This window comes from Eubalaena glacialis, chromosome 7 (genome assembly GCF_028564815.1).
Source record: "Eubalaena glacialis isolate mEubGla1 chromosome 7, mEubGla1.1.hap2.+ XY, whole genome shotgun sequence".
NCBI lineage: Eukaryota > Metazoa > Chordata > Mammalia > Artiodactyla > Balaenidae > Eubalaena > Eubalaena glacialis.
In genome coordinates, this window is record NC_083722.1 from 9,134,375 (window position 1) to 9,157,388 (window position 23,014).

The following is a 23,014-nucleotide window of genomic DNA, read 5'->3' on the forward strand; positions in this document are numbered from 1 at the left end:
TGTTTCAACAGATGTTGATGGCCAGCATTCTTAATATTGCCAGAATGTAGGAATGCAGTTTTATCCAAACTGGCTTTCCTTTAAATTGCCTTCTTCAGTTGTCATAACACCCTTGTGATCGTAATGTTAATCTAAAAAATCATAGTTGGTGTACATACCATTTTACCAATTGGTTTTCTTTTTTCTTTTTTGAACAGAAATCTTAGAGGCTGGTATTAAAGGAACTTCAGAATCACTTAAAGGTGTGAAACGAAAAAAGATTGTAGCCGAGAATCACCTGAAAAAAATACCAAAATCCCCACTGAGAAATCCTCTTCAGGCAAAACACAAACAAAATACAGAAGAGTCATCCTTTGCCATTCTTCAGAGTGTGGCGGAGTCCCACAAGAAGCAGAATCACAGTGCTGTAAAAAATGGGAAGCAGTTTACCAAACACAATGGAGAAACCCCTGGGATAATTGCCGAGGCCTCTAAATCGCAAGAGTCTGTCTCCCCGAAGAAGCCCTCGTTTCTGCAGCACCCGTCTGAGCCGCGCCGGTGGAGGTCGGATGGCTCGGACCCCGCCAAGCCCAGTGTCCCCGAGGGAAAATGTGACTCCAGTTCTCTGTCCAGTAAAAGCAGGACTGACCACCGTGAATGTATCTCCTCTCACTGCAGCCCCCCGCCCTCCTCGTATGCAAACACCGCGTTCGATGTCTTACTGAAGGCCATGGAGCCAGAACTGAGCACCTTGTCGCAAAAGGGCTCGTCTTGTGCGGTTAAGAGCGAAAAACAGAGACCAAATAAAACTGTACGACCCCCTTCTCACCTGAACAACAGCCCAATGGATGCCCCCGAGCAGACCCCGCAAGAACCGGCCGCCCAATCACAGCTGCCTCCTCGGACCTCATACGCCGGGCACGTGTCTGCCGCTCAGAAGAACGACCAAGCGGCGCTTCAGGCTGTTTCTCCTTCATATAATCCACACGAACACTCTGTTTCTAAACCTGGCCAACAAAATCAGCAGCTTCCAGCGTGTTCGAGTTTTGCCAGATCACTCACGAGTCTGCAGAATCAGGAGAACGCCCAACTTGAACACGTCTGTAACGCAGCAGTGATGTCATCCGTAGGTGTGACTTCACCCTCCAGTAGAACTCAGGTTTCTCCTCCAAACCAGCAAGTGGATGCTGCCTCGCCGCTGTCAGTGAGCCCTGCCCTTTCCACGCGGTCACCCCCCACGCCAATTTACAACTCAACTCCTGTCGCCTCTGTCGTTAATCACAGTGTGGAACAAATGTGCAATCTTCTTCTGAAAGATCAGAAGCCAAAAAAACAAGGAAAATACATCTGTGAGTATTGCAATCGAGCTTGTGCAAAGCCCAGTGTGCTTTTAAAGCACATCCGCTCCCACACTGGAGAGCGACCCTATCCCTGCGTGACCTGCGGGTTTTCATTTAAGACTAAAAGTAACCTGTACAAGCACAAAAAATCCCATGCACATACTATCAAACTGGGTCTCGTCTTGCAGCCAGATGCTGGCGGCTTGTTCATGTCTCACGAGTCCCCCAAAGCACTTAGTATCCATTCGGATGTGGAAGATAGTGGGGAGAGCGAAGAGGAGGGCACTGCTGACGAAAGGCAGAACGACCCGGGCTCCATGGACCTGCAGCCCGTGCAGATAATGAAAATGGTATCCAGCTCGGAAGCTTTACCAAAATTGGGTTCCATTCCAAGCAATCCAGATCCTGCGGTAGGTGACTTTTCACTACAGGACAGATCTTCAGAACCACAGGCTGTGACAGAGTTGCCAAAGGTTGTGGTCCACCCCATCAGTGTGTCCCCTTTAAGAGCTGACAGCCCGAAGGTTACGGAGTCCAAGCATGAACCTCCTAGTACACAGAAACAGAAAGACCTTCAGGTCACCGGTACACGGTCCCACTCAGCCTGGGTGTCCTCCCTGGAGATGGATGAGAAGTCCCATCAGAAGGGCGACGTGAGTCAGCCAGAGGGAGAACAAGAATCTCACGTGGGAACAGTACATGCCCAGCTACAAAGGCAACAGGCCACCGATTACTCCCAAGAGCAGCAAGGAAAACTTCTCCTGAGTCCTCGCAGTTTAGGAAGTACGGATTCTGGTTACTTTTCACGTTCTGAAAGTGCCGACCAAACAGTGGGTCCACCGACCCCCTTTGCCAGGACGTTACCCACCCCAGAGCAGGACTCTAACAAGAATAATGGGGCCTCTGCACCTCGTGTCAGCACACCAGCAGCTTCGGCTCTTCCAGCAGGTGAAAAAGCGTCACTCCTCCCAGGTCAGATGCGCCCACCTTTGGCAACAAAAACGCTTGAGGAACGGATATCAAAGCTCATCTCAGACAATGAAGCCTTGGTAGATGACAAGCAACTGGATAGTGTGAAGCCACGGAGAACCTCTCTCTCACGACGGGGAAGCATCGATTCCCCCAAATCGTACATATTTAAGGATTCTTTCCAGTTTGATTTAAAACCAATGGGACGGAGAACAAGTTCAAGCTCTGATATACCAAAGTCCCCTTTCACTCCCACAGAGAAATCAAAGCAAGTGTTTCTTCTGTCTGTACCTTCCCTCGACTGTCTGCCCATCACCCGAAGTAATTCTATGCCTACCACAGGGTACTCAGCGGTACCTGCGAGCGTCATCCCTCCCCCACACCCACTGAGAGGAAGTCAGTCCTTTGACGACAAAATTGGCGCTTTCTACGACGATGTCTTTGTACCAGGGCCTAACGCTTCTGTGCCCCAAAATGGACATCCCCGCACTCTTGTCAGACAAGCAGCAGTAGAAGACTCTTCAGCAAATGAAAATCACGTTCTGGGTGCCGGGCCGTCCTTGGACGAGAGCCATCACGGAGGCAGCCCTGCTGGTGAGACCGCAGCGGCAAGAAGCAAGCCCCCGGCCCCGGCTTCACACTTGGAAAAGAAGAAGTCTCATCAGGGGCGAGGGACCATGTTTGAGTGTGAGACCTGTAGAAACAGGTATAGGAAACTGGAAAATTTCGAAAACCATAAGAAATTTTACTGTTCAGAGTTGCACGGGCCAAAAACCAAGGTAGCTCTGAGGGACCCTGAGCACAGCCCGGTGCCCAGCGGTGCCCAGCCTCCCATTCTGCACTACAGGGTCGCCAGCGCCACCGGGGTCTGGGAGCAGACGCCCCAGGTACGAAAAAGGAGGAAAATGAAAAGCGTCGGAGATGACGACGAACTTCAGCAAAACGAAAGTGGAGCTTCTCCCCAAAGCTCCGAGGGCCTCCGGTTTCAGAGCGCGATGGGCTCGGTTCCCGGTTTGTCTCAGCAGAACGCTGCCGTAACTGGTGAGCAGCCGCCTAGAAATATCCAGCTGCAAACCTCCCCGATTCAGCTCGTGGCCAGAGGCCCCGAACAGCCCCCGGACCCGAAGCCGTCCTCCGCCGTGGAAGGGCAGATGAGCTCGGCTGCCCAGGACAGGACAGAGCCCAAGAGACACGGGGCCGGCATCTCCGTCATCCAGCACACGAACTCGCTGAGCAGACCCGGTGCGCTTGACAAGCTGCAGTCTCGTGAAGGCGCTTCCCCCGTTTCTTTCCAGGAGCTGAGAACAGGGAAGCCCGGGTCTCTGCACATGAGAGGGATTTCCCAAGAGGAAGGCCGCCCGCCCCGGAACACGTCTCAGCCCGCCGAGCCTGCACTGTCAGATGCTCTGAGAGGGGAACTTCAGGAAGGTTCCAGAAAGATCTCAGGTGAGCGACACGTGTTAGGACAGCCCTCAAGACTCGTTCGGCAGCACAACATCCAAGTCCCAGAAATCTTGGTCACAGAAGAGCCAGATCGGGACCTGGAAGGCCAAGGCCACGATCAGGAAAAGTCCGAGAAGTTCAGTTGGCCTCAGCGGAGCGAAACCTTGTCCAAACTGCCAACAGAGAAACTGCCGCCCAAAAAGAAGAGGCTCCGTCTTGCCGAGATCGAGCACTCCTCAACCGAGTCAAGCTTGGACTCCACTCTCTCCAGGAGTCTAAGCAGGGAGAGTAGTTTGTCTCACACTTCGAGTTTCTCTGCTTCCTTAGACGTAGAGGACATTTCTAAGACTGAGGCCTCCCCCAAAATCGATTTTCCGAATAAAGCGGAGTTTCTCATGATTCCACCTGGCTCTAATACCCTGAACGTTCCTGGGAGTCACCGGGAAATGAGGCGCGCCGCATCGGAACAGATTCACTGCCTGCAGATGTTGATGGAGGTCTCTGATTTCAGAAGTAAATCATTCGACTGTGGAAGCATCACTCCACCTCAGCCAGCACCACTTGCTGAATTGCAGCCTCCGACATCCCCTTCTGGCATGGGGGTCGCCGGGCACGTGCCTCTCTTGGAAAGACGGAGAGGCCCACTGATACGGCAGATCTCTTTAAACATCACTCCGGAGAGTCATCTATCTCCTGGGAACCCATCCTCTTTCCAAACTATCGCTCGTCTTGGTGTGAACACAGTGCCATTTCAGGGGCCTCAGCTCACTCATGCACCTTCAGCTGAGTTTCCTGCAAATACCTTGCACTGCCAGACTCAGATTAAGGATTTGCGAGCAGAAACTTCAAGTTCCAACTCTCCAAACATCTTTCCTGTTCAACAGCTTCTTGGTATCCATTTGTTAAATCAAATCCACATGCCCCTTAGCCTCCCAGACACACAGATGTCTCTGCAGGTGTCTACACAGAGTGTCAAACCAGATGCAAGCCCCGGTGGACATGTATCTTCTAAAAGTGAGGATTGCTTTGCTCCCAAGTACCAACTTCGGTGTCAGGTGGTCCCTTCGACCCAGCCTTGCACTTCTAACCCTGTACATCCTCTGCCAAAGCAAGTTCTTTCAGACCCAGCTGGGGCCAACCATCGTGCGACCTCGTTGACATTACCAGCCAAGTTAGTAGAAGCCACGTCTGATTCGTGTCCTCTGCCACCACTGAAGGTCGGGCCTCTCGGCAGTCAGGTGCCGAAGGTGCCAGCGTCCTTTGCGCTGCCTTTGCATCTACAGAGTCGGGTCCCAGCGTACTGTTTCACCACAGCCACAGCTCTGCCGCAGATCCTAGTGACCCAAGATCTAACCAGTCAGCCGATTTGCCAGGCTAATCGTAGTATGGTGCCAATCAGCGAAGAACAAAATTCCGTGCCAAAATCACAATACGATCACCGGAATGCTTTGCCAAACCCAGAGGGAGAACTTGTCTGCGAGAATGTTATTTCAGAGATGGGCCAAAATTCATCTCCATCAGAATCCTTGCCTGTAACTCAGAAAATGTCTGTTGGTAGACTTTCCCCCCAGCAAGAATCTTCAGCTTCAAGTAAAAGGATGCTGTCCCCAGCAAATAGTTTAGACATTGCCATGGAAAAGCACCAGAAGCGAGCCAAGGATGAAAATGGAGCTGTTTGTGCAACAGATACTAGACCGTTGGACGCACTGAGTTCAGGAGCTCATGAAGTTAGTAAACAGAAGAAGCCTGTTCTGGTGAGGCAGGTTTGTACCACGGAGCCCCTTGAAGCTGTGATATTGGAACAGGATATTTTTTCTCACCCTGAAGTTAGTAGTGAGGCTCTGCATTTGACTGATGTTTCACCAGCTGATAATTTGTCGCCAGGACACTCCAAGCCTGTGGTTATAGAACCTATAAAAGAATTACAGGAATTTGAAAGCATCCCGTCGGCCACATCGCTGACTCTGACAGTTAGAAATTTAGCTGCCCCTGCAGAGAAAACTCACATTTCTCCTTCGGAACATGTAGACAATAACCAAGAAAGGAAGTCACCAGGGGTTAAAAATCCAGGTGACAAAGCGAACATCCAAGAACAGAGCCAGTCCGCAGCCACCACTCCTTCCGCGTGTAAGGCCGGTGACACACAGCAGCCGTCCTTCCCCAGCCTGAAGACTGCCACCAGCTTCACGTGGTGTTACCTGTTGAGGCAGAAGGCCCTGCACCTGCCCCAGAACGACCAAAAAACTTCGGCCTACACCGATTGGACCGTGAACACCAGTGATCCAAATCCACTCAGCTTGCCTACCAAAGTGGCTCTTTCTCTCCTGAACTCAAAACAGAAGACCGGAAAATCTCTGTATTGTCAAGCAATAACGACCCATTTCAAGTCAGATTTATTGGTCTATTCAAGCAAATGGAAAAGCAGCTTAAGCAAGGTACTTGAAATATCATTTATCTTCAAAAATAGTCTGTGCAAGTTAGTTCCAACATGTCTGGATGCCTTTAAAGATTTCAATTGGAGGTTGTATTTTAATTTTGAATGACAAATTGTACTTTCTAAGTGTACAGTTATTTGAAAGAAAGAATGATAAGTTTACCTAGGGAGTTATACTGATAAAGATTACCCAGAGTCCTCTAAGATTTGATTTTCTTGTTAGGTGAGAGAAGATTATGTTTATGCTTTATCCCTGCTAATGAAGGGGAACAGAGGTGTGAATATTGGAGATTGTTCTATTTCATTTTAAAATATAAGCAGAGACCCATTCATCCTTGTTTCATGCAAATCTGACCACTCTCCCCTCACCATGCTGATCCCAACTCTCTTCCTGTGTAGCTCTGAGAATCATCTTAGTACTAGAGAGAAGATTCACAAAATAACTGTACACTTGATAATTAAGTTAATTTGGTCAGGATTTGTACAGTAAGGTCATAAAACTATAATTTTGGGTTATTTGTGGAATAAAACTATAATTAGAGTTGTTGGCTTTATAAAATGGGGAAAATCATTTAAATGATTAAGAATAAATAGATAAGGGTATTAGGTTGGACTCTGGACATTCAGAATTATAGATTAAGTTCTTGATCTCTACAGGCTCACAAGCACATAATACAGGTTCATAAATATTTATCAATAAGAAAACATCACAGTATCAATATTATAATAGAAGTGCCTACAACTTTAATAAAAGAAGGAAGTGTCTAACACTGCCAGTAACTTGAGGAGGAGGTATGGATACAAGGAAGATATTCCAAAAGTGGTGATACTTCAGCTGAATCTTTAAAAAAGGGATTTTTTTTCAGGCAAACAGGAGTGAGAAATTTTAGTAGTCTGCCAAGTGATGGGGAAGTGAGAATGAACTTAGTTCATTTAAAGAGCCCCAAGGAGTCCAACATGGCTAGAAGGTGTTGGAAGTTTGAAACACTGACGTAGTTTGAAGTTGGAAATGTAGATAAAGACCAAAGAATATGCATGGCGGTAGAGAGCCTTTGATACTTTCTCAGTGGAGGAGGGTGCATCCAAACCATTCAGAATTTAATTTTTAAATGCTCAGACTCTACATCTACTAAGTCAGATGGAAAATGAGACTTGAGCGTGAGAATTTAAACAGCGCTTCATGTTTGTATGTTCCTGAAGTGCCTATGAAAAGTGGCTCTCCTTCAGTACCAAGTGCCTTGGTAGAAATGCCTTGGGAAATGCACATCTGGATTTGGAGCTGGGAGAGAGCTCCGGGTGGAAGGTGTAGAGATCGTTCAGTGCATAGGTGCAATTAATGAGGTCTTTAGAGAGAAGAGCCTGGAATGGATCCCGAGATCCCTACTATTCAAAGGCTTGAGTGGATGAAGAAAGTCCACATAGGAAATGACAGAGATTGTTCATAAAGGAAGGAGGGGGGGGGACTACGAGAAAGTGGTATCACACAGATCAAGGAAGAAGGTATTTTAAAGAGAGCTGTTCAAGCCAAGAGGTCAAACAAAGATGAAGACTAACATGGTTTCTGGACTGAAGGGTTCTAATGTCCCAGAGACATGAGTTATATGGGCAAGTGGCCGTGGAGGACTCGGTACTGGGTTGACTGTTAACTCACAACCCAAATGTGCACGTATTTATAATTCAAAATGGAAGAGAACAGGTCGATGCTAAAGTGAAAGCATTTCTAAGAGAAGCAAGGTGTCAACAACATACAGTGTATAGAGCGGTCAAGCATATAAACTAAGGAAATAGTAAAGATTTTGGCATTTAGCTTGTTGGTGAATAGAAGTAAGATTTGATAGCAAGAAAGTGAGCAAAAGATAAGTGGGAATTTGGTACTGAGAAGAAGGGAAGAAATAGGATTACTGTTAGAGGTATAATGTCAAGGAAAGGTATGTGTGTATTCCAAACCTGATGTGTTTGCCAGAACAAGAGGAGACAGTTGCATTTGTACATGTCAGGGTCAGTGTCATTACCTCTTCACACCACCTTTTTGAGACAGTCAGGCCAGCAGCTTTTCTTTACGCCTAGCTTTGTAAGGACAGGGCCTTCCCAGGGGATTCTTCCCGAGGCCACATAGGCCCCTGGGTCCATGATGCACACACTCTCTTGTCACTTACTGTCATTATTGTCATCGCAGTATGATAGCTGTCTACTTGGTGGTGTAATTTTTAAAGGAAGTTTGTAACAAAGAGGACCTTGATCAGAAAAGTTGTGCCTTGTGTTGGGCTTGGCCAGAGGACTGGAGTTTGAGCCCTTGCTGTTAACACTTGACGTTGGACAAGTGACTTAACCCTACGCGTGTCCTTCCTCACTGGGATGTGATCCACCAGTGCTGGCTGCCTCACAAGGATATGTGAGAGCAGAGTAGGCTGGGGAGTGAGAAAAGAGGTTGTAAACAGTGCGGTTGTATAAAATCATAATGTCGCGTCACTACAGAGTTTCCGTAGGAAAAGCACACACTGTTTATTATTCCGATGTTCACTACTTTTTTCTAGAGGTTTAAGTATTATCAGGCCAAGACCTAACTTTTGACCTGACGTATAATTCACAGTTATCAGTATTCAGGAACTTTTGAGAGGATATAGAGAGGAAACCTAACTATGGTTTAAAATGATGGGAGAAGGGGAGAATAAAATATTGGGAAATGGAGCTTCGGCTCTAACTTTACACTGCATTGATGTTGAAGGGAAGTTAGTCATGTTTTTCAGGAGTGTGAGACATTATACCATAAGGGGGTAACTAGCTCTTTTCCATCTTTAAATAATAAACTCTTTAACAAGTATACTTAAACTGTAGTATGAGTGGTTGGTTAGCTATAAGAAAGAATATTTAGTTTATTAATAAAAAAGGTTCCTAAAATTAAACTCATGGAATACCAGGGTGGAGGGTTGTAGAGTCTTTATTTGGGGGTGTCAGTGGAATGTGGTGGGATTTTAAAGTAGCATAAGATGTGTCAGTTTGCTGTGATTCAGACAGATAAAGGAGGAGATAAAGCAATGACCTTTAAAGCTGTTAAGTCCTTGAAATGCCTTCCATTAAGCTAACCGTATGCACTGTACTCTGCCATGTTTTAATTTCCAAGTGAAACACTAGCATGTTTGTGTTTTCAGTTTTATTAAATTAGTGTCTCTCTCTTTTTTTTTTTTCCCTTTCAGAGAGCATTAGGTAATCAAAAGTCCACAGTAGTTGAATTCAGCAATAAAGATGCCTCTGAAATTAACAGTGAGCAAGATAAAGAAAATTCCTTAATCAAAAGTGAACCAAGAAGAATTAAAATATTTGATGGAGGGCAAGTACAAATTTTCCTTCTTAAATGTACATTTAAACTTACTTTTTAAATGTACATTTGCTTTCATGTGAATGAAGACTTACCAGTGCCGATTTTATATAAACGTTGCAAGGTTTCTCAGCTTATTAACAGAATCTTCATGGCAAAATACATGTTAGGTATTATGTTAAATAATGCCATTTTGATCAAGAAAATGACAACTATTTAGAAAACATTGTAGGTTCTAGGAGGCAGCTAAGCACTAAGTTTTCAGAGTGAACCCTGGGTTTCACGTTGATTCATAATAAGGAGTGACCTGAAAAAATCTGCTCTAAAAGAGATGAATCATTGCCTGTTTGATGTCTTTAGTGAATTCGGTTGTGAGAAAAATTGTAAAAGCCAACTGTAGTTAAAATGAAGCTCAGAAATATTTCAGGACTTATAGCTGTGATTGAATTGAACAATAAAGAAAATTTTAAAGCAGTCACTTAGAGGAACTATTTTAAAATTAAACCTGGTATTGGATAAAGTTGTTTGATTAGAATTAGCTATTAGAATATTGTGTTGATGTGAAAAGCTGGAATATTCTGTTACTTACATGTGCATAACATTTATATTGATTGAGTGTAAAAATTGTGCCTTGTTTTGTTTTTTAGGTTGAATTTCAATCATCAGTATTTTCTCAAAGACGTAGTATCCAATTGCCCTATTCATTTTCCTTTTCTTTAAATTAGATATAAATCAAATGAAGAGTATGTATATGTCCGAGGCAGGGGAAGAGGAAAGTACATTTGTGAAGAATGCGGAATCCGTTGTAAGAAACCTAGTATGTTAAAGAAACACATACGAACCCATACAGATGTCCGCCCCTACCACTGCACTTACTGTAACTTCTCCTTTAAGACTAAAGGTATGAGATGACATCGCTTCATGGTCCTTTATTATATGCATTGAGTTAGTAGAGCTAAGACCCAACTTTACATATTCCTTGACCAAGGATGCAGTAGCTTAAATAGAATAATATAAATTACATCTTGTCAACATCGTAGTCTTATCTCTTTATATATTTCTAGACCTCTTGAGAAAAAGTTTTTAATTACACACTTTTAGAATATACGTAATAAATATGACATTTGAAAAGGAGCAACTGCCCTTTTTTCTTTTACTTCCCAAATTAGAGTTGTATAACATGATGACTAACACGTTTTCAAAAATACTTACTTTGGAGCTAAAGAAGAAAAAAGAAATTTTTATGATCACATTGTAGATGCATTTCAGTGCTAAAAGATTAAAGAAAAAATTAAAATAATAACTACAGTAAAGTTATACTGATTACATTCATGTTTTATTATCTAATTTTAGTCATGCATAGCCATTTCTTTTTCTTTCCCATGAAGCTTTTTTACTGAAGTACTGTTGAATATCAGCTTCAAAAAATTTTAAATTTTGTACTATTTAATGTTTGTGGAACTCAGAACTAGTAATTAAAATTATATTTAGTACCATTTCTGTATTCTTTATATGTTTTTATTTAAATTGTAAGCCTTTATTATAGTTAAGGTAATTTTACTCTCTACAAATTTCCTGTGACATATAATGAATAAATACACTATCATAAAATGTTTGCTTTCTCCATTAGGTTCCTTGTTTATGAATCATTATACAAAAATTTCTTGCTTGAGACTTTAATTTCATATACCACCCTTTAGAAAGTAAGACTCTCGCAAATACAAAGCAATATAATCATAAAATTATTTGTCTGAAAGGACAAAATCTGTGAAAAATATTTAATCAATTTTTTTAATAGAACTCCATTATTTTTATCCCTTTTCAGTTAACATTTGCTTTTTTTTTCTGATTATATTGGTTGTCTCTGCAGTTTTTGTTTTAAAGATTGATCAACTCTTCAGCAAAATTTTTTATATTTTTTGGCCAGTATTTATTGGCATTTAAAGAGTTATAGTATGTAGCAACTAAACAGCTTCAAATTAGCTCTCCTTAAATGCCAGTAAAACCTGAAACAAGAATGATGGGGGAAAAAACAAAACTGTTCTTCAGATAGCCTTGAATATTTCTAAAGTTTCAAGAAATCATAAGTCAGAAGGAACCCTAATTCTGTCATTCTTAGGTTGTGGTATAGTACCTTCTTCTGGAAATGGAGGGTGCATTTCAGGATGATTTTCCTGATCTTGTGTGAAGGCTTTGATAGGATTAAGTGCTTTGATCTTCTAACCCAACTTACTGCTTTTACACTGGTTTTGATCCTATGATTAAGAAACGTCCGTCTGTTAAATAATTTCCAGTGTGAGACCAGGAGACCAGTAATAGGCCAATATTACAAATAAAACATTACCAGTTACAGAATGATGTTACCAAATAAAAGAGGATTCAGGTATAATGTGAAATGGGTGTTTCTCAAAAGAAGGAGGAAAAGGAATCAGGATATTTTATAAAGTAAGGGCAAAGAAAGGAAGGAAAATTTTAATGTGGAAAACAAATGAAACTACAGAGATTTCTTGGCAAAGAAAAATATTATGAATCATCAAGTATTAATCCTAATGAAATAACTCAAGCCAACATCATGTAAAATATTAGATAAATGTTTGTTAAATGGTGGACAGGGCATAATGATCTTTGAAGAGTGAGCAGTATATGTTAGCAGTTTTCATGTCTTTCATTTCTCAAATATGCTGCATACCTGAATTTATATTAAATTTTTTGTTTTGTCAGATAATTCATTGGAATTATGTGATAAATATTTATTTGAAGAAAGCTACCCTAGCTAAGGAGACTGGTGAAGAAAATATTAGAAATTCAGTATTTCCCTATTCTCGGCATGGCAGTTCTCTTTTTTATGGTCGCTTCCTTGTAGAAGTCTACCTTTTATGAATATATGTCAAACAGATTCCATAGTACCTTGTAAAGGTAGCTAAATAATAAAAGACTCGTTTTTAGATTAGGCTGTAAATTTTGCCCTACTCTGATTTACTTTGTTGTCCCATTCTTGAATGTGTCTGGTTATTAACAGAAGGTAATAGTGATGTAATGGCATGCTATATAAATAGGAGTATGCAAAGATAGCATGGTACTATCAAAGGAATGATCTGTCCTCCTAGAAGTTGATGCTTCTGATGGTAATGCTTGTAAGTCTGTACTTCATCGGTTGTCCTCTCGGTTTATTTTATGAATGCATTTTCAAAATAATTTTAATTGATTTGTTTTCACTATTCTGCTTTAAAGGTCAGTCAGCTCAGTCAGTGAGCTTGCATCTCTGCAGGATTTAGTTCCATTTATAGCACAGGAAGCTGGACTTTATATATAGCTATAGGAACCCAGAAACAAAATCTTTCATGCCTTCCAGAGGATTTATATTAATGTTTATTAAATCTGTTGAAAAATTTATCTGTTAAGTTAATGCACAAAGCTTACAGCCTTGCTAGGGGATATTTGCATTTTAATGTGCATATTTTGCATATTGAAATGCAAATTGTTTTATTTTAAATTATTTAAGAAGTTGGTTAATAATAAGTAATAGCTCAAGTTATGAGAAAATATGCTTATTAAAAACTCATATTCCCAAATTTGCCTAGTTACAATTATACATTAACTTCTCAGAAAGCAAATGACCTCCATGGCTGTCTGTTGAGGGAACAAAAGCATTTTGAAAGAACTATTAGTGGACCTTGTGATTTGGTTTATAATATTGTCGTCATACTAGAAAGTGTTTTGACTAATAAGTGGAAATTTCAGCCACAATAAGATGGGAAAACTATTTTTCATAACTTTTGATGTGAAAATTTTGAAGCATACAGAAAAGTAGATATTTGCATAATGAACACCAGTATGCCCATCACGTTTTAATAATTGTTAATAATTTGCCATATTTGCTTCATATTTTATTTTTAAAGTGTATTTAAGGTAAATGTCAGACATGGCCAAGTCATTTAAGCCGGGCGTTATCTCTAGAATCACAGAGGTCAAAGTTTGCTGGATCTTAGACATTATCTGGTCCGGGCCCTCTCTTACACTTGAACCCCTTAAGCATTAAGCTCTGGGATGCTGTGCATACTAACTAGTGCAAGAATTGGCCTAAACGGGTGTGACCAGTCCCACGGACTTAGTGCAGTTTTAGTGGAGGTGAGGCTCTATAAATACTGCAATTTTGCAGGTCTTTCAGCTACCACAGACTCAAATCTGGACCAATGATTCAAACATTTTTAGCTCTTCTGAAGGTTTATTCTGAAATACTAATTTGCCCTGCTCGCCAAACTCAGCATTTAGATTTTATTTTCAAAAGAGATGATTTTCCCCTTCTTGGCAATTTTGTGTGTGTGGCATTAGCTAGTCAAGCTGCTTGGCATCCTCAAGAGGATTTGAGCTCTGCCCCTGCATTAGTGATCACGTGGAGCCAGCACGCCCAGTGGTTCCCAGTTAATCTGGTGATACGTACAGAGGCGCACACCAGCTGCCAGAGGAAGCACACCTCTAGGGATACTATTATGAGACTTGTAGTCAGTATGGTGAAGTAAAATTAATGTAGGAAATTCTTTCTCTTGTTCCAAACACACAGAAATACTATTTATAGTACAACAACCAACTGTAGTTTTAAATAGATAGCCAAGCTTGAAATTTAGAAAGAAAGATTCCCAGCCACCAAAAATAAGGAAACTCCAAACTAGCATGGTGAACAGATATTTAAAAAAAAAAAAAGTCCATAGGGACATCAAGCCAGATATATGCCCACAGGCCTGGGATTTAATGCTGCCAGATATATGCCCACAGGCCTGGGGTTTAATACTGGTCCTGGAATGGCACCTGAGGCCTCTGAAATAAGCATGGCTCTCCTGTCCAGTGACTTTGGACCATGTGGGGAAAAAGCTGCCTGCTAAAAAGCAAAACCCTATACCTGTGCCATGCCAAAAAAACGCCACAAACTAATCCAGAATTAGTGGAATGAAACTGTTAAGGTCCCAGGCAGAAGCAATTGGAAGGCTGACCCATAGAGATGTGTCTACAACCCAGGGTACTTAAGACTCCATGGAAACCAATCTTGCTAAAGATAAGTTTACAATAAAAACTAAAAAATGTGCAAGGAAATAAAGTACTATGAGGGAAAGCCAGCGGACACAACTGGTGGAGAATTCAGAAACCACAGATCATAGTGCAATCTGAAAGGGACTTTAAGTGTATATAAAATGTTCTAAGAAATAAATAAGGACTAGAGAATAATAACCATAAGGCAAAAGTAGACATTATCAAAGTAGAGGAGGCAGATTTGAAAAAGAGAGATTATTACTAATAACAAGGTTATTACAGCATATAGATACCAGTATTATTTTTTTGAGCAAATTTTAGTCATTGGAATTGTATAACCACAATCTGTACTTTCACTTGAAATAGGAATGGAATTTGCCAGTGTTGACAAATGCGATAGCAAAATAATACTATGTAAGCTTAGTAAACATTCTTTTCCCTTAAGGAAATCTGACAAAACACATGAAGTCCAAGACACATAGCAAGAAATGTGTGGATTTAGGCGTCTCAGTAGGTTTAATAGATGAACAAGATACAGAAGAATCAGGTAAGGCTTTATTCCATATTTTTCATAAATGCTATTTACCATGTACTCTTTTTTTCCTTTGCATCCACACTCTTCTTTCCATTCCCACTGACACTGCTCAGTTCCTACTTTCATTACCTCTTATTTATACTATGTGATAGACTCCTAATCAGTTTTCTCACCTTTCCTTTGTCTTCCTTCCTTTGCATCTATCCCCACTGATGTTAAGTTAATCTTCCTGAAGCATGTGTCTGATCATACTATTCCTCTGCTCCAGGTCTTCCATTGGTTTCCATTTGCCTATCAAATAGAATATGAGCCACTTGACCTCCGGTAATTCCTCAGAATCCTTTATAATCTGATGCCTGCCTACTTCTTCACCTTTATCCCTCATCTCTCTCTTTCACCTGCCCTAATGCTTGAATTTCCTGCTTACATGACACTGATCCGGCTCTCTGCCTATAAAGCCCTCACCCTCAATCCCCACACAAACGTGGCTCCCCGTCTGCATTGGTCAAAATCTTATTTTCCTTCAAGATCTAGCTCAAATCCACTGCCGTCATGAAGCCTTCTCTGATTTTCCCTTCCCACACCACTTGCGGGAAGCAATTTTTCCCTTTTCTCAACACCTGTAATATTTTAGAGTTCACTCTCTGAGAGTATTGGATCCCTTTCTGCCATAACTTTTTTTTTGTTTTGTTATTTACATGCTTCCTCCCTTACCTCTTCGCTGATTCTCAAGCGTGTCATGAGTAGAACTGATGCCTGAGTAATATTCGCTGCGCCCGCAGCCCTCAGCGCAGTGCCTTGCTCATGGCAGCTGCCCTGGAAATATTTGGGGAATAAAACATTTGTTTGCTTCCCCAAATTGTTTATTATTTTGAAAAGGTTAACTGGTTGTTTTCTTAACGATGTTAACTCAACAAGTAGAGAAGTATTTATCTCTAACCAATTTTGAGGGGAAATAAAGCTGTTCATCTGTTCTGACTAATCAGACAATAGACTTATTTTTTTGTAAGACTTTTTGTTTTAACCCAAGAATTTATCAACAAGAGATAAGTTAAAAAAAAAAAAAAAAGTTGTCCTATTGCTTTTTTGAAAAACACCCTAAATTAAACATTTACAAGCTTGCTATGTTTTAGTTAGTATGTACTAGTTTGATGTAGAAAAAATTTCCAAAGAGAAAATGGTGAGGACATCTTTCAAAGTACAGGTAAAAAAAGCAAATGCTTTTCATTCCACCTGACAACCAGTAACACACTGAATGAATCAGCCTGAATTTGTTTCTAAATATGCAAGAGAAGTGACTCACATCTTAAGTGCTACAGTTGATATGATTTCGTATTTTAAGCACAAGGAAAGGAGTGCCTTTAACTTTAATTTTGGGAAACAAGTGGATGTATTATTAGTAGAAGGAAAATATAATCATAACAAACTTAGGACAATCAGGAGGTTTTTAGTGCTTCATAGACACTTTGATGCTCTGATACATATCGGGGATGGCAATATCAGGATTTAAAAGTATATATCAAATTAACATATGTGTAACTTCTTTGTCCTAGGAACATACGTATTAAAAACTGATTTTTGAATGGCTAGGAATTGAATTCTGTGTTGATGTCTTTGTATAAAGACACACATTTAATAAAATTAATTAACTAATTTACTTCTAATGTAAATAGTCTGTTTGATTTATTTTCTGCTCTTAGTAGTCATGCAGTAAATTAACTACCATAACTATTTAAGTGAAAAAAAAAATCCCTCTTTATTATTTATTTGCTTTATTGCTATTACGCTGAGCGATTCAGAATTTAAAAGCTAGGAAAAATTAGTAACGCTTTCAGTGAGTATATTTATTACCCAGAGACTAGAAAAGGCACAAAGTAGAGGTTATAATATGAAATACTAATTTCTGAAAAATGTATAAACGTTAAAAGCATTATTATTATAATATATACTCTTAGGTGTTTTACTTCTATAAGAAGATGAGTCTTATAAAAATTAAGTAAAATGTAGAATCTTCTAAACTGTCAAGGGAAGGTAGTGTTTATATCCCAAATTTACATAGGAGAATTAAGTGTAGTTTCCATTAATTATCATGCATCGTTTAGATTGGCCAACTGACCGATGGACTTACGTATCTATCCGTTCATTTTTGTTATTTCTCACCTGATTCCAGAAACGCTTGAAGCAGGTCTTAGACTGTAACTCAAACTTGATAGCCTAATTCCCAATTCAGATGAGATCCTCTGATAAAACTCTAGGTAATTTTACCTGTTTTTTCTGTTTAATTTTTTTTTTAATTACTGTACTTATCAGTAGTATACTTAAAGTTTTTTCACGGTTTTTATTGAATAGTAAATTATAGCACATAGGTGGATTTTGCCAAGTGCTATGTCATACCTCATAGTTCTTTATAATATGCTGACAAAATATATTCCTCCACTTTTGCTTTATTATAGGCTTAGAATGTAGGCATAAATGTGGCGAACGTTGTTTCAAACAAATGGTCTTGTTTTCCCTTTATTATTGTCTTTTGTGTTTTTAAAAATATTTTGAGATGTTTTTTAAAAATACAGAAAGATTACAAAGAGTTTTATTACATGCACTCATGTATTCACACCAGAGTTGGGGATTATAAATATTTTCTCACATTTGCTTCAAGTCTTTTTCATAAATTGTGTTTTTGAACATTGTGTTTTCATAAATTTGTATTTTTGAAAAAGAACAAGCTAAGTAAGGCATTACACATTAGGTGCAGTATCCCTAACTCACCCTTGCCCGTTGCACTCCCTCCCAGAGGCAAACACTAACTGCACTTAGGGGTTTTCTTTCTATTCATTTAACATACGTGTGTATATCCACACATAGCTATGTGGTTTTGTTTAAGTTTGTATTCCAAATTTGCATGAATAGTACCACCTTGTATGTAGATACCTAGAAAATTAATTTTGCTTTATAATATTAAGTTGTTCTCTAGGATAATTTCTATTTCTGCACACCCTTAACTATACCTGATACTACATGCATTTTAGTTTGGGGCCAATTTGATGGATGATAGTCTGCTGTCTTTACTTATATTTTCTTGATTGCTATCCTAAGTTTGGATCTTATTATTCTTTGGGAAGAAGTTTCACTCTATTAAACTGATGGTAGTTAGAGATGGGATCTTGCTTAGCAATTCTTTAGATGTCTGTGTTTTTAGAGAGGAAAGCGCAGAAGCCCACAATGTGATGCTGCCTGTCTGCAGGGTGTACCATTTTCTAGTCCAACACCAGCCTAGAATATTCTAGGCATTCTTTTTTCACTCTCCTTTGCTGGCTCCTCCTCATCTCCCCAGCCTCTAAATGCAGTGCCCAGGGCTGTGGTCTCTAATCTCTCATCTCTTCTGTCTATGCTCCCTCCCCAGGTAGTCTCATCCAGTCTTCCGACTTTAAATACCATCTATATGCTGAGGATTCCAATATCCACTCCAGACTTGCATGTCCATCTTTCTACTCACCATCTCCACTTGGATGTCTAATAGGCATCTAGAGTGTGACGTGCCCCAGACTCCTGGTTTACCCCTTATGTGACTCTGAGAAGCACGCTTCCCTGAAGTCCTTCTCCCATCCTTCCAGCTGCTGGACCAAAAACCTTGAAGTCGTACTTGGTGTCCTTTGGCTCCGATCACCAGTAAAACCTTTGGCTCTTCCTTCAAAATGTATTCGGAAACCTACCGCTTTGAACCACCTGTTCCTCCCAGCCCTGGTCAAAGCTATCATCACGTCTTCTAAGTTGCTTGCAGTAACCCCTCACGGGTCTCCGTGGTTCAGCCCCTGCCTCTTTACAGCCTGCTTTCAACGCAGCAGCCAAAGTGGTTTCTAAAAGTTACGTCATTGCTTTGCTTAAAACCCTCCATCGGTTTCCTGTCTCATTCGGAGCCGTGGTCTGTGTCCCCTGCGAGCACCACGCCTCTGAAACTCAGCTCCACTCCCTCCTCCCCTGCCCCTCAGCTGCAACCACCCTGATCGCCTGGCTCAGTGGGCAGCACACCCAGCTGGCCCCTGTCCAGGGCATTTTCTCTTTTCCTCCCTTTGGAATGCCCTCCACCAGGTGCTCAAGACACCCCGTCATCTCTCAGTGCTCTCGTGCTCAGACGTCACCTTATCAGTGAGGCCTTCCTGAAGCTCCCTAGAGAAAAGAGCACCTCACCCTCTTACTGCCGGCATTACTCATGCCCACGACCTGCCTTATTTTTCCGTATAGCACTTACAACCACTTACAACTTACAGATGAGTGTGTGTATTTATCATCTGTTCCTTTCAACTAGAAAATAGAACATAAGGACGGCGATCTCCCTGTGGTCACTGCTGTGTCGCCAGCACTTGCTGGAATTGAGGCTAGCAGCAAATCATAGATAGTAAATAGTTGTAGATTGAGTGGATGACTGGAAAAAAAAATGACCTATCATCTGTCAGGAAATCATTCAATATTGTTGTTTTTAGAATATGATATACTAGTTTTCCATTAAATTCCTTCACTACAATTAAATGGTAGCTGTAATACAATATTTCATGCCTTTACCTGTGAATAGTGTTTACATGGTTTGGCCGTGGTCGATATAGGAATTTTCAAAGTGATGATGGCCATTCATTTGTTAATTTGTTATTTATTGGTTATTAGATCAGGAGACTGGAAGATATTTTAAGTTATCCTGACGATTCCATTTTTTCATCCTCAGTAATGATCTGTGCAGATTGATAAATATCTGTTCCATTTTTCAGTGGTTCCAGAGAAGAAGAGTTTATTCTCTTTGTGACTGATTATTTATTTAGCACCGCAGCAACTGTCTAGTATGTCCATAGTCACTGCCCTCAGGAGCTCCTCGCCTGTGGCTGTGATGTGGGGACGTTGGAGTGAGCTCAGACTTGGCAGGGTTCGCTCCTCAAGGCTGGGATCTGGGAAGGACAGTGATGGCCTCGTCTGGAACAGAAGGATGACTAAGGGTATCCCAGGAGAACGAAAAGAAAGGAAATATATCAAAATATAATGATCCATATATTGCTTTGTTTGAAAAAGTATTGATGAGGGGGTGGGGTAAAGGAGGGCAAGCGTTCTGGACCGAGAGAGTTGCTGAGCAAAAGCCCAGAGGTTGGGAGAGGGGAATAGGGCATCAGGAGTATAAATGGGGCAGGATGAGAAAGTTGGGCAGGGCGCTGGGGGACAGGTCCTACTATGCAGGGGAGTTTTAGCACCTTCCTTTAAGAAAGTCTGAGGGTTTTTTTTTTTTTTTCTTGTATCATCTAAAGTAATTTAAAGCCACTACCTCTTTAGTCCCATATACATCTGACTTTTAATCTGGATTATTTTCTCAAATGTTTTTTAAACAAGGAAACAACAAATAGTAGGGCTTTTAATTTGTGTCCCCAGGAATTTTCATTGCTGAGCTTTTGTTTGTTTTTTCTTCCTGCCGCTGCTGTTTTATTTTGTAGTGGGAATTTAGACAATAATGACTAAAAGAAGCATGATTTCTTTAAGTGGTTAGTCCCATTCAGCAGCAACAATAATAAATAATACCATAGAGCAAAAATCTTTTTGGGAGGACTTCCCTGGTGGTCCAGTGGGTAAGACTCCGCGCTCCCAGTGCATGGGGCCCGGGTTCGATCCCTGGTCGGGGAACTAGATCCCACATGCCACAGCTAAGAGTTCGCATGCTGCAACTAAAGATCCCATGTGCTGCAACTAAGACGCGGCGCAGCTAAATAAGTAAATAAATATTTTTTTTTAAAAAATCTTTTTCTGAAAGGCTGTTTTTATAAGCAAAGTACCTCAAGGTTTCAGCATCCCTCATTCTCTACCAGATGGAGTTTACAGGTTTGGATGGAAAGTCTGGTACGATTTTTCCCTTGTGACACCCAATTTTGTATGTATATATGTATAATGACTCATTTAGAAATCTTGCTCTTCATTTATTAAATTAGGGAGCATTATTTCTCCTGGAATTCATTTCTACTCTGACCCAGCAGCACCAAGGTGTAGAGCTTTCCCCACAGAATAGACTGTCATAAAAGATAAGGACTTGATTTTTTCTACCTTAATGTTTCCATGTATGTTTTAAAACCTTGCCCTTATCAACTCCATAAGGATGTTATAAGGAGTAGTGGCATATGTTATGAAGTGTTTCATTTTACTATCAATTTAATTTTCCAAGGAAAAATACAAATTATTAGCCATATAGTAGTAGTAGAAGAAGTGACTAACTTTAAAAAAAAATAAGAGGGAGAATAAATATTTTCAACTATCATAGTTTTAATCTTTGAAGTGTACATCTGCTCGTAGAAGGAAGCTTGGGGTCCAGAAGCTGGTCAGTGCCGAGTGATCTGACATGCTGGGTTCTCTCTCCCCAGGCTTCCTCCCTGCCCGTAGGAGTTTCCCGCCTCCCTGATCACACCTGGAAGCCTCCCCCTTCTCAGGGATCAGGCTCATGGCAGCGGTTCCTTCTGAGACTTCAGCCGCCAGCTCGAGATTCCTGCCTGACAGTGTACTCCCTATTTTCCTGGCCCAACAAATGAAAATAAGTGATGAAATTGCATCGTGTAATATAGGGTCTTTCCACACGTAACTTGCTGTCTTTTCCCTTTAATGATGAACAGTTTTGTGGTTTTTTTAAAATTATTTATTTTTTTATTTTTATTTTTGGCTGTGTTGGGTCTTCATTTCTGTGCGAGGGCCTTCGTTAGTTGCGGCAAGCGGGGGCCACTCTTCGTCGTGGTGCGCGGGCCTCTCACCATCGCAGCCTCTCTTGTTGCGGAGCACAGGCTCCAGACGCGCAGGCTCAGTAGTTGTGGCTCACGGGCCTAGTTGCTCCGCGGCATGTGGGATCTTCCCAGACCAGGGCTCGAACCCGTGTCCCCTGCCTTGGCAGGCAGATTCTTAACCACTGCGCCACCAGGGAAGCCCCAGGAAATTTTTTTTTTTTTTAAAGGTATATTTATTTATTTATGGCTGTGTTGGGTCTTCGTTTCTGTGCGAGGGCTTTCTCTAGTTGCGGCGAGCGGGGGCCACTCTTTATCGCGGTGTGTGGTCCTCTCACTATCGCGGCCTCTCTTGTTGCGGAGCACAGGCTCCAGACGCGCAGGCTCAGCAGTTGTGGCTCACGGGCCCAGTTGCTCCGCGGCATGTGGGATCTTCCCAGACCAGGGCTCGAACCCGTGTCCCCTGCATTGGCAGGCAGATTCTCAACCACTGCGCCACCAGGGAAGCCCCAATGATGAACAGTTTTATCAAGTGCTTTTGTGGCATCCTGGGGTCCTACTATCATTTCTCGTACTCTTAATCTAATGTAACTCTGGTGTTAAGCCCATTGCACAGTGCACTGCTAGAAACCGCACTGCGATTCCATTTGCTGCGTGTCTACATAAAATTCAGGAAAATGCTAAGGTTTGGCCAACAGTTAGGTGTCACAGCAGTTTCTTACCTGTGTCCCAAAAGGTAGTGATTCCAGTGGCTCTTCCGATGCCTTTCATTTTGCCCTCACGGCTGCATTTATCCAGGGGCGTTACTGATCTACTATATGAAATATGCAAGTATGAAATTACTGAGTAAACTCTTATCAGCGGAATCTCCTTTGTCACCTAGGCTTTCCTAAACACAGTCGAAGTTTCTCACTTAATTATGCAACTAGATTACAGATGGCTACCAAATAACGGTGATTAAAGAAAAATAAGTAGCCAAGTTCAGGAGCCACGTGTCTCTTGGGAAACCAGTACACTGACACATCGTCTTGATCAATACGAAAATTTGTGACATTAAGTCTTCTCTAGATACTGAATAAAATTCTTAAGTAGTTTTGGTAGCCACCTTCATATTTCACATTGACAGCAGGGCAGTTCTGTCAGAAGTGGAGTCCCACAGCACCTTAGGAAGGACTATTAGATTCATCACACTTGTATGAAAGTCACATACACCTAAACAGCCAGTGCTAACAGGATATGCAAGAA

The 23,014-nt window shown here is 41.4% G+C and overlaps 1 protein-coding gene across 9 annotated transcripts in view; it reads left to right on the forward strand.

Moving 5' to 3' along the window:
* The window catches only part of HIVEP1 (HIVEP zinc finger 1), a 142,925-nt gene that overhangs the window by 105,100 nt on the left and 14,811 nt on the right, over nt 1-23,014 (forward strand). For 8 of the 9 annotated variants that reach the window (XM_061195724.1, XM_061195723.1, XM_061195718.1 and 5 more), the window contains 4 exons: nt 198-6,166; nt 9,360-9,493; nt 10,207-10,382; nt 14,952-15,053. In XM_061195724.1, the coding sequence (XP_061051707.1) occupies nt 198-6,166; nt 9,360-9,493; nt 10,207-10,382; nt 14,952-15,053 (6,381 nt within the window). The remainder of the gene's footprint in view (nt 1-197; nt 6,167-9,359; nt 9,494-10,206; nt 10,383-14,951; nt 15,054-23,014) is intronic. The other variant, XM_061195727.1, reaches the window with a different exon arrangement.